The sequence below is a fragment of the Periophthalmus magnuspinnatus genome, chromosome 14, assembly GCF_009829125.3.
Source record: "Periophthalmus magnuspinnatus isolate fPerMag1 chromosome 14, fPerMag1.2.pri, whole genome shotgun sequence".
NCBI classification, from domain to species: domain Eukaryota; kingdom Metazoa; phylum Chordata; class Actinopteri; order Gobiiformes; family Gobiidae; genus Periophthalmus; species Periophthalmus magnuspinnatus.
The window spans coordinates 174,459-186,772 of NC_047139.1; the positions used below are offsets into that span (position 1 = coordinate 174,459).

The 12,314-nt window shown below is 45.4% G+C and overlaps 1 protein-coding gene across 1 annotated transcript in view; it reads left to right on the forward strand.

Annotated features, from left to right (window-relative positions):
* The window catches only part of camk2a (calcium/calmodulin-dependent protein kinase II alpha), a 38,360-nt gene extending 26,985 nt beyond the window's left edge, over positions 1-11,375 (forward strand). Inside the window, exons 12-18 of the mRNA XM_033978749.2 lie at positions 178-220; positions 3,366-3,403; positions 4,906-4,954; positions 5,662-5,737; positions 5,980-6,074; positions 7,753-7,981; positions 9,998-11,375. Coding sequence (XP_033834640.1) covers positions 178-220; positions 3,366-3,403; positions 4,906-4,954; positions 5,662-5,737; positions 5,980-6,074; positions 7,753-7,981; positions 9,998-10,001 — 534 coding nt within the window. The 3' untranslated portion in view covers positions 10,002-11,375. The remainder of the gene's footprint in view (positions 1-177; positions 221-3,365; positions 3,404-4,905; positions 4,955-5,661; positions 5,738-5,979; positions 6,075-7,752; positions 7,982-9,997) is intronic.
* Positions 11,376-12,314: the final 939 nt, after the last annotated feature.

Genomic DNA, 12,314 nt, shown 5'->3' on the forward strand with positions numbered 1-12,314 from the left:
TCCTCTACTCACCTCTACTCACTCCCTTGTCTCCTCTCCTCCTCTTTTTCCTTACCTCCTTCCTTATGTCTTTCCCTCTCCTCCTTACCTCCTCCTCTCCTCACTTCCTTGTCTTCTCTCCTCTTCTAATCACTTCCCTCCTTGTTTCCTCCCTTCATTCCTTCCTCTTTTCCTCAGGGAGCCATCTTGACGACGATGTTAGCCACGAGGAATTTCTCAGGTCAGTTTATGCTTCTGGGCTAAAATATGTATTTATTCAGTTTAATTATGATTTCAGATTTGACATTACACGTGTGTTTTGCTTGTTCTGAGTGTGTTGTAGCATGTTGTGATTTTGGCTCGTTCTGATTGGCTGTCCTTCTGCTGTCTGGTGTCCTGATTGGTCCATACAATTATCCTCTTATTATGGAGATATCTACTAAATTAAACGAGACAACACTGAAAAAGTAGAACAGAACCTGACTGTCCCCGTGTGGGTTTGGAATGGTTTAGACCACAGGGTGATGTCACAGAAAACACTTTTATTCTGAATTATCAACATCAGGAAAGTTTCATATTGTTTCCTTGGAAAAAGTGTGACTTTTTAAGTTTGTGACTCATCAAACTCAACAAAAACCTGGTCTAAACTTGGACTAAAACTGGACTAAAACTGGACTACACCAGGACTAAAGCAGGACTAAACCAGGACTAAACCTGGATTAAACCAGTTTTATTCCAGGTTTAGTCCATCCTGGTCTGAATGAAACAGCCTAAAGCTTTGGACCCTGCTGCACACTGAGGGATTACACAGATTTACACATGGGAACAGAACACAAAGTACAACATTTACTGTTGAATTCTATTGTCTAAAGAAAGAGTGTTTTATTTTCATTGTGGTGTCAGTATCGGTATCAAGTATCAAATGTATACTTAGTATCAAAATGACAGACTAGTACATTTATTCCAGCATGTTCTTTTATCACATGGGTCCACAGGACAAAGCTGTTCTTGTAAAAGTGCTTTTATATGAGGAAAGGTCACCTCTTGTCTAGACTCTCACTCAGAACAGGTGGGTGAAAGGATCGAACCGCTGACCTTTGGGTTGGAGGGTGACGTTCTGGCGCTGTGGTCCGCCGTCCCTGTGTTTAGCTCATGGTTAAATTTAGGAACGTCACAAAAGCTTCATGTGGAATGTGAGGAGGAGAATCAAAGGACAAACCCTGACCTCAGCTTAACCCAGATCTGAACCTGTGCATTCTGCAGAACAGTTTATGTTTGTCCCGTGTTCTAACGCCGCCCCCTCCTCAGAAACACGTCTGAAGACGTTTTACACGTCGTCCATGCATCTCTCCTGGGCCCTGTTCAAACAGTTAGTGCTGTCAATCAAACCTGTGGCTAACGCTAATGCTAACGCTAACAGGAGCGACCTCGGGGAAAGTTATTAATGTTCAGATCTTGATTTACAGACACAATAGTGAAATAAAAACCCCAGGATCATGTAGAGGGTTAATACGAACATTTAAGACCAGAATGAGTCTGAAGCAGCAGAGACAGAGAGAGGACAGAGGGGACACAGAGGGGACACAGAGGGGACAGAGAGAGGACACAGAGGGGACACAGAGAGGACACAGAGGGGACAGAAGGGACAGAGAGAGGAGACACAGAGGGGACAGAAGGGACAGAGAGAGGAGAGGAGTTTATACACAGAAAGAGAACTGGAGCCAGAGTCGAAGCAGCTGGAAGTGTGTCCATGATCACTTCCTGTTTCCCTTCTCACCCCTCCATCCCCTCACCCCCCTCACCCTCCTCACCCCCCTCACCCCCCTCACCCTCCTCACCCCCCTCACCCCCCTCACTCTCCTCACTCTCTCACCCCCTCACCCCCCCCAGAGAGTCCGGGCCAGGGTCTTAGACGAGTATCCAAATTTAGACCAGAGAAAGATCAGATATACAAACACATGAACAGACTGGGACTAAGCCTGGACTAAACCAGGACTAAACCAGGACTAAACCTGGTCTAAACCTGGACTAAACCTGGTCTAAACCTGGACTCGGGACCACAGTGGGGTCCAGGGATAGAAGAGAAAGTATTTTGTAAATTAAACTCAGGTCAGGATTCAAACCTAGAGTGACCCAGGGACTCCAGAGGGACTTCCCCTGGACTGAGGTCTAAATCTGGACCAAAGTCTAGATCTAGTCCAGAGTCGGGGGTGGAGTCTGGGACACTTGATCTGCTGCTATTTACACCACATGACAACAGACTGGACTGAACCAGGACTCAAACAGGTCTACAACAGGTCTACAACAGGACTACAACAGGTCTACACCAGGACTACAACAGGTCTACAACAGGACTACAACAGGTCTACAACAGTACTACAACAGGACTACAACAGGTCTACAACAGGTCTACAACGGGACTACAACGGGACTACAACAGGACTAAAACAGGACTACAACAGGTCTACAACAGGTCTACAACGGGACTACAACGGGACTACAACAGGACTACAACAGGACTACAACAGGTCTACAACAGGTCTACAACAGGACTACAAACGGGACTACAACAGGTCTACAACAGGACTAAAACAGGACTACAACAGGTCTACAACAGGTCTACAACGGGACTACAACAGGACTAAAACAGGACTACAACAGGTCTACAACGGGACTACAACAGGACTACAACAGGACTACAACAGGTCTACAACAGGACTACAACGGGACTACAACAGGTCTACAACAGGACTACAACGGGACTACAACAGGACTAAAACAGGTCTACAACAGGACTACAACAGGTCTACAACAGGACTACAACGGGACTACAACAGGTTTACAACAGGACTAAAACAGGACTAAAACGGGACTAAAACAGGACAAAAAACAGGACTACAACAGGACTAAAACAGGTCTGCAACGGGACTACAACAGGTCTACAACAGGACTACAACGGGACTAAACATTAAGGACTAAACTTGGTCTACATCAGGCCTACACGAGTCCGGACCAGGTCTAAACTCGGACTAAACCAGGATTACGAGCACTACGGACTCATTTTGGATCTGTTTCTCTGTGGATTAATTTTTTCATATAAACGTGTCACTTTTCTTTGTTTAGATTCACTTTGAACTGACGCTGCTGTTTCTCTTTTATTTCTTATTTGATATTTTTACATTTTGCTCTCTGTTTTTTGCCTGTTCCACTGTCAAGTTTTGTTTTGAGACTTTTTTTTTTGCCAGTTTTGTCCATATCTTCGTGTACTTTCCGTGTACTTTTCGTGTATATTTCGAGTATTGTTTCGATGGCGTGGCTGCTCTTCTCTGCGTTCCTGCCGTTCTTTCTGACTCTGGTTTTTTTGGCTCTGTTCGTGCTGCGCTCAGGAGGCAAAAGTGGAGGCAAGAAAAACGACGGTGTCAAGGTAAAAACTGTTTTACACTTTTGTGTTCAGCCTTTTCTCATTGAAGACGAGGTGTTCTACAAAATGGACTTTTTCAAACTTTCCTCCGTGTTATGTTTTCTCATCAAAAACACGTCTGAAGAGGCTTTAATGTCATCCATGTACAGTTAACAGTATGAGTCTTTACGAGGCTCCGCCCACAAGTCTACATCACCCACGCTCCACACGACAATCCTCCATAAATAAACAAAAACATGACACAAACTGCACTATGACGTGACAAACCTGAGCTGATGTGCAGGAGTTTCATTAGTGCGATGCAGCTGAGTGTGATAGTGCTCTGAAGGGGGAGGGGCTTAGCACAGAGAAGTAAATACCTGCTCTTTAATACCCCACAGAAGTAAATACCTCCTCTTTAATACCCCACAGAAGTAAATACCTCCTCTTTAATACCCCACAGAAGTAAATACCTCCTCTTTAATACCCCACAGAAGTAAATACCTCCTCTTTAATACCCCACAGAAGTAAATACCTCCTCTTTAATACCCCACAGAAGTAAATACCTCCTCTTTAATACACAGAAGTAAATACCTCCTCTTTAATACCCCACAGAAGTAAATACCTCCTCTTTAATACCCCACAGAAGTAAATACCTCCTCTTTAATACACAGAAGTAAATACCTCCTCTTTAATACCCCACAGAAGTAAATACCTCCTCTTTAATACCCCACAGAAGTAAATACCTCCTCTTTAATACCCCACAGAAGTAAATACCTCCTCTTTAATACCCCACAGAAGTAAATACCTCCTCTTTAATACCCCACAGAAGTAAATACCTCCTCTTTAATACCCCACAGAAGTAAATACCTCCTCTTTAATACCCCACAGAAGTAAATACCTCCTCTTTAATACCCCACAGAAGTAAAAAGTCCTCAGTCTTGCGTCTGCTCCACTGCAGTAAAAACACCAGACTGATCACAGGTTGTTAGACAGGACTCTCGACATTGGATTGACTATACAGAGCTTCTCTTTGTGTTGGGGCTGAGCAAACAGCCCAGACTTCCCCCTCCCCAGACACTTCCTCATCCTCCAGGGCACAGCTCTGCTCTGAGCTCCGTCTCTAAGAGTTTATGTTCTAGATAAACTTTAGTCGCCCAAGAGAGGCGTGACGCTGGAGTGCTAACCATAAACTTTACATATACATGGACAGAGCTAACCTGTTAGCCGCCACGTTCCAAACAGGAAGTGATCACAGATGCACTTCCTGCTCCGTCGACTCTGGCTCCTCTCTCTGTAACTGCAGCTGGGCTTTACTGTAATTATTTTATTACAAAAATGTATTTCCACTACAGCAACGAAACAAGTTTAGATCTGGGAAGGCCGTGAATATTTTTATTAAACTTAACCCAGATTAAGCTAATGTGACGGGGTGTTTTACAGACTTTTTTTAAATTTCAAAAGCACAAATATGACTTTATTCTAATGTCATTTTTATATTTACACTGATAAGAGTTTGATTTCAGGAGTCGTCTGAGAGCACCAACACCACCATCGAGGACGAGGACACACGAGGTACTCACTGTCCACCACAACTCTCCATTCCCATCATTTATTCACACTTTGCAGTTGATGTCATCAACATTTTCTGGGGGTGTGATGCTAACTGGAGGCCCTTAAAGCAGGGTTAGTCACACTCTAGCATTAGCATTAGCATTAGCCATCAGTTTTTCAGTGAGTCTCACATTTTAGTGTCAAATCAAACTCTTGAAGAGAACCATGAGCTCAGACTGATCACTCCTGAACATCTTTAAATCACGTTTGTGTTTTTTCTTGAGTTTTCAGACTTTCATAAACTTTTTGTTAATGTATGTTGTGTCACCATGGTAACTGCTGAGCATTCCGCCATAGACATACATGTAGAACATCCCCAGCATGATGTCCCTGCAAAGTATCAATGCAGATAGACAAGATGGTGTGAACCAGTTTGTGTGGATCGACCCAGTGATCAGAGACATTAAAGGGCCCGTGTTAATCTACTGTCTGATCTGTCCTAATGTTCAAACAAACCTGGAGCTATGTTTTGTTTTATTCAAACATACAGACAGGGTAATAAACGGTTAAACGTGTGTGAATGAAACAAAACACAACTCCAGGTCTGTTTTTGCGGCGGAAACATTAGATCAAATCCCACAGAGTCACTTTAGTGTGACACAGGATGTTTAAAGCAGACGTGCTGCAGACTCCTCTGGATCCTTAGCTCTGTGTTTGTTTGTTTTCAGCTCGTAAACAGGACATTATCCGAGTGACGGAGCAGCTCATCGAGGCCATCAGCAACGGAGACTTCGAGAGCTACACGTCAGTGACTTGAACTTATTCTTTTACAGTTTACGTTCCACATAAATCCTTCATTATTAGATCAATGACATGTTTAAAGTCCTGATCTGGCTTAAGTTTAGGTTTAGATTAGTATTGACTATGGGTAAGAGTGGGATCTGTCTCCAGGAAATGAACAGATGTCAATGGAATGTCCCCAACATGTGTCAGATGCCCTCCCAGTGTGTTGTGTATTAAAGTGTGTGTGTGTGTGTGTGTTACAGTAAAATGTGCGATCCTGCAGTGACGGCCTTCGAACCTGAGGCTCTGGGGAACCTGGTCGAGGGACTGGACTTTCACCGATTTTACTTTGAAAACCGTGAGTCTCACTTCCTCATTTTAGTCCTGGTTGAGTCCTGGTTGAGTCCTGGTTGAGTCCTGGTTGAGTCCTGGTTCAGTCCTGGTTCAGTCCTGGTTCAGTCCTGGTTTAGTCCTGGTTTAGTCCTGGATTAGTCCTGGTTCAGTCCTGGTTTAGTCCTGGTTTAGTCCTGGTTCAGTCCTGGATTAGTCCTGGTTTAGTCCTGGTTCAGTCCTGGTTCAGTCCTGGTTTAGTCCTGGTTCAGTCCTGGTTTAGTCCTGGTTCAGTCCTGGTTTAGTCCTGGTTCAGGTCCTGGTTTAGTCCTGGATTAGTCCTGGTTCAGTCCTGGTTTAGTCCTGGTTTAGTCCTGGTTCAGTCCTGGATTAGTCCTGGTTTAGTCCTGGTTCAGTCCTGGTTCAGTCCTGGTTTAGTCCTGGTTCAGTCCTGGTTTAGTCCTGGTTCAGTCCTGGTTCAGTCCTGGATTAGTCCTGGTTTAGTCCTGGTTCAGTCCTGGTTTAGTCCTGGATTAGTCCTGGTTCAGTCCTGGTTTAGTCCTGGTTCAGTCCTGGTTCAGTCCTGGTTTAGTCCTGGTTCAGTCCTGGTTTAGTCCTGGTTCAGTCCTGGTTTAGTCCTGGTTCAGGTCCTGGTTTAGTCCTGGTTTAGGTCCTGGTTCAGTCCTGGTTTAGTCCTGGTTTAGTCCTGGTTTAGGTCCTGGTTCAGTCCTGGATTAGTCCTGGTTCAGTCCTGGTTTAGTCCTGGTTTAGTCCTGGTTCAGTCCTGGTTTAGTCCTGGTTCAGTCCTGGATTAGTCCTGGTTCAGTCCTGGTTTAGTCCTGGTTCAGTCCTGGTTTAGTCCTGGTTCAGTCCTGGTTTAGTCCTGGTTCAGTCCTGGTTCAGTCCTGGATTAGTCCTGGTTTAGTCCTGGTTCAGTCCTGGTTCAGTCCTGGTTTAGTCCTGGATTAGTCCTGGTTCAGTCCTGGTTTAGTCCTGGTTTAGTCCTGGTTCAGTCCTGTCTTAGTCCTGGTTTAGTCCTGGTTCAGTCCTGGTTCAGTCCTGGTTTAGTCCTGGTTCAGTCCTGGTTTAGTCCTGGTTCAGTCCTGGTTTAGTCCTGGTTTAGTCCTGGTTCAGTCCTGGATTAGTCCTGGTTCAGTCCTGGTTTAGTCCTGGTTCAGTCCTGGTTTAGTCCTGGTTCAGTCCTGGTTTAGTCCTGGTTTAGTCCTGGTTCAGTCCTGGTTCAGTCCTGGTTTAGTCCTGGATTAGTCCTGGTTCAGTCCTGGTTTAGTCCTGGTTTAGTCCTGGTTCAGTCCTGGATTAGTCCTGGTTTAGTCCTGGTTCAGTCCTGGTTCAGTCCTGGTTTAGTCCTGGTTCAGTCCTGGTTTAGTCCTGGTTCAGTCCTGGTTTAGTCCTGGTTCAGGTCCTGGTTTAGTCCTGGTTTAGGTCCTGGTTCAGTCCTGGTTTAGTCCTGGTTTAGTCCTGGTTTAGGTCCTGGTTCAGTCCTGGATTAGTCCTGGTTCAGTCCTGGTTTAGTCCTGGTTTAGTCCTGGTTCAGTCCTGGTTTAGTCCTGGTTCAGTCCTGGATTAGTCCTGGTTCAGTCCTGGTTTAGTCCTGGTTCAGTCCTGGATTAGTCCTGGTTCAGTCCTGGTTTAGTCCTGGTTCAGTCCTGGTTTAGTCCTGGTTCAGTTCTTGTTTCTCTCTCTAGTTTGGTCTAAGAACTCTAAGCCGGTCCACACCACCATCTTGAATCCTCACATCCACCTGGTTGGCGAGGAGGCGGCGTGCATCGCTTACATCAGAGTCACACAGTTCATCGATGCCAACGGCTCGCCACGCACCGTCCAATCAGAGGAGAGCAGGGTGTGGCATCGCCGTGACGGCAAGTGGCAGATCGTCCACTTCCACCGGTCAGGCTCGCCCTCCACACTCTGCAAGTGAGTAACCAATCACAGCGCAGTATACAGTACCACAGCCAATCAGAGAGCAGTATACAGTACTACAGCCAATCAGAGAGCAGTATACAGTACTACAGCCAATCAGAGAGCAGTATACAGTACCACAGCCAATCAGAGAGCAGTATACAGTACCACAGCCAATCAGAGAGCAGTATACAGTACCACAGCCAATCAGAGAGCAGTATACAGTACTACAGCCAATCAGAGAGCAGTATACAGTACTACAGCCAATCAGAGAGCAGTATACAGTACTACAGCCAATCAGAGAGCAGTATACAGTACTACAGCCAATCAGAGAGCAGTTTAGAGTACTACAGCCAATCAGAGAGCAGTATACAGTACTACAGCCAATCAGAGAGCAGTATACAGTACTACAGCCAATCAGAGAGCAGTATACTGTACCACAGCCAATCAGAGAGCAGTTTACTGTACCACAGCCAATCAGAGAGCAGTATACTGTACTACAGCCAATCAGAGAGCAGTTTACTGTACCACAGCCAATCAGAGAGCAGTTTACTGTACCACAGCCAATCAGAGAGCAGTTTACTGTACCACAGCCAATCAGAGAGCAGTATACTGTACTACAGCCAATCAGAGAGCAGTTTACTGTACCACAGCCAATCAGAGAGCAGTATACAGTACCACAGCCAATCAGAGAGCAGTATACTGTACTACAGCCAATCAGAGAGCAGTATACAGTACTACAGCCAATCAGAGAGCAGTATACAGTACTACAGCCAATCAGAGAGCAGTATACAGTACCACAGCCAATCAGAGAGCAGTATACAGTACCACAGCCAATCAGAGAGCAGTATACTGTACTACAGCCAATCAGAGAGCAGTATACTGTACTACAGCCACATCAAAAGCTGCAGGGCCTTCTCATACTTTTATACCATTATATAATTATAATATTATAACATTATAACATTAAAGAGGAGAGTGCCTGTGACCAATCAGAGCACAGCGTTCCCTTTTATGTTTCTATATAAAGGCTCCTCTTCGTGTTGTGATTATTGAGTCCTCATCACCACAGAGTGTTGGTCACATGATCTGTGCGGAGGCGTCACAGGACACAGTCTGGCTGTGCCGCTGTCAACAGCCATTTTCTGACACACACAAAACAAACACACAACAAAACCAGGTTTTTGAAATGCTGACGACTATTTATCATTTTATAACAGCTCTGTGGTTCAGTTTAAAGGAACTGTGTAAACATGACGTGAATGTGTCCCCAGGTACAAGCCAAACATGTCTGAATCAAACGACATGTCATTTATTCATGTTATAATTTGGTGTTTTGTTTCCAGATGATTATCCAATCAGAGAGCAGAATGAGCGTCACATGACTTTCTCATTTGCATTGCCAGTTCCAAACCTAAAATGTCTCTGTCTCATCTGAATCTCCCTAAACTCAGCACCTGACACACCTGTATGTGTCTCTGTCTTTAGGACAGGACACACCTGTATGTGTCTCTGTCTTTAGGACAGGACACACCTGTATGTGTCTCTGTCTTTAGGACAGGACACACCTGTATGTGTCTCTGTCTTTAGGACAGGACACACCTGTATGTGTCTCTGTCTTTAGGACAGGACACACCTGTATGTGTCTCTGTCTTTAGGACAGGACTCTGGACACACCTGTATGTGTCTCTGTCTTTAGGACAGGACTCTGGACACAGGTTCAGGTGTGAGTGTAGTACCTTTTTAAACCTGTGAGAGGCAGTATACACACTGCTCCCTTAAGACTGGAGTCAGGATTAGAGTCAGGGGTCAGATGGACTCTTCTTGACAGGTGGAGGACAGGGCAGGTGCAGGGCAGGTGGAGGACAGGAGGAGGACAGGTGCAGGGCAGGTGCAGGGCAGGTGCAGGACAGGAGGAGGACAGGAGGAGGACAGGTGGAGGGCAGGTGCAGGACAGGAGGAGGACAGGTGCAGGGCAGGCGCAGGTGTCTCATTCCTGTCTCACATGTCTCTCTCTCTCTGTTCTTTCAGTTAACTTCCAAATAAGGGCACGCCGCCCGGGACTTCAGCTTTGATTGACAGCAGGCCCAGTGTCTGACATCATCGTTGAGTGGGAGGGACCAGACTCGTCGACCAATCAGCTTCCTCCTGCTTCAGCTTTAGTTTTATTTTGAAAGAGGAGGGTAGAATCATGGCCGCCTCCGGATCTGGAACAAAACACTTCATCCAACGTAATCAAACGCACCCAAAAGAACCCAACGTAATCCAACGCACCCAAAAGAACCCAACGTAATCCAACGCACCCAAAAGAACCCAACATAATCAAACGCACCCAAATGAAGCCAGCGTAATCCAACGCACCCAAAAAAACTCAACGTAATCAAACGCACCCAAATGAAGCCAGCGTAATCCAACGCACCCGAAAGAACCCAACGTAATCAAATGCACCCAAAAGAACCCAACGTAATCCAACGCACCTAAAAGAACCCAACGTAATCAAACGCACCCAAAAGAACCCAACGTAATCCAACGCACCCAAAAGAACCCAACGTAATCAAACGCACCCAAAAGAACCCAACGTAATCCAACGCACCCAAAAGAACCCAACGTAATCAAACGCACCCAAAAGAACCCAACGTAATCCAACGCACCTAAAAGAACTCAACGTAATCCAACGCACCCAAAAGAACTCAACGTAATCCAACGCACCCAAATGAGCCCAACGTAATCCAACGCACCCAAAAGAACCCAACATAATCCAACGCACCCAAATGAAGCCAGCGTAATCCAACGCACCCAAAAGAACCCAACGTAATCCAACGCACCCAAAAGAACCCAACGTAATCAAACGCACCCAAATAAAACCAACACAATCAAGCCCACCAAATGAACCCAACATAATCCAACGCACCCAAATAAAACCAACACCATCAAGTGCACCCAGATGAACTCAACGTAATCCAATGTACCCCAAAACAAAACAATGTAATCCAACACACCCAAATGAGCCCAACTCCATCAAGTGCACCCAAAAGAACCCAACGCACCCAAAAGAACCCAACGCACCCAAAAGAACCCAACGCACCCAAACAAAACCAATGCCATCAAGCTCACCCAAAAGAACCCAACGTAATCCAACGCACCCAAAAGAACTCAACACAAACCAACGCAAACCAACGCACCCAAATGAAGAGTTTGTACCAGATCCAGAAGTGGCGGCGTCTTTAGTTTCTTACAGTTGAAGTTTACGAAAGCTGAGAGGAATCGCAGAACCTAACGCTTCAACTTTTCTGTATAAATATTCATTAATCACATTATTATAACACTTATATTAGAGCTACAGATGTATATATACTGTAGAGAGAACGTTTATTTAACAGATTATAATAACAGTCAACGCTGTCTGTTATCGGGCAGAAAAGTCTTCTGATGTTATCGTGTACAAAAAGAACATGATGGGTGATTCTGGTCCTGGTTTAGTCCAGATTTAGTCCTAGTTTAGTCTTCATTTAGTCCTAGTTAAGGTCTGGATTATTGTTTATCATCTAAACCTCTTTAGACCAGGGTGAATCCTAGTTAAGTCCTAGTTCAATCCTGGTTTAGTCCTGGTTTAGTTCTGGTTTAGTCCCAGTTTTGTGAAGGTTGAACCACTGCTGTCGCCTGTACATCGCCTAACTGCATGTAGTGTTTTGGTATTGGGTTTGGATGGGTTTTAGCTTTAGCCGCTTGTGGCCGTTCTGTGGCGTCTCTGCGTTTCCTCTCGGCTTCTTTTTGAACATTTTAAAAACATTTTTGGACGTTTGACTTTTTTTGCTTCTTCCACGGAGTTTCCACCACCTCCGAACTCGAACTGCGATCTTCCAAAAACGCCACGCCTCGTCTCTCCGGCTCACGGCAAAACGGAGAACGGCCTCGCAACAAGACGCTAACGGCAACAAGACGCTAATGCTAACAACAAGACGCTAATGATAACAACACAGTGAAGATGCTACAAATAGAGTTGACCTGAACTGAAAAACAGTCTGTCCAAAGGGTCCAATCAGGACTCAACTAAAAACCAGGGCTGAGCTTTACTGTCCAATCAGAGCATGTACTGTCATCTGTTACCAGGTAGAACTTCAACGCATCGATAAACAGTGAATGTACCAGGCCCAAGTGCATTGTGGGGAATGGAGTTTTCTCTGAGCAGCGATGTTTACACAGCAGGAGGACATCTGGGTTGATTTTATGCATTTTCGTATTTGGACACACCACACTGGGACAAACCTGGACTAAACCAGGACTAAACCAGGTCCACATCAGCACTAATCTGGACTGAAGCCTGTGAGCGCAGCCTTAGACCTGCCAC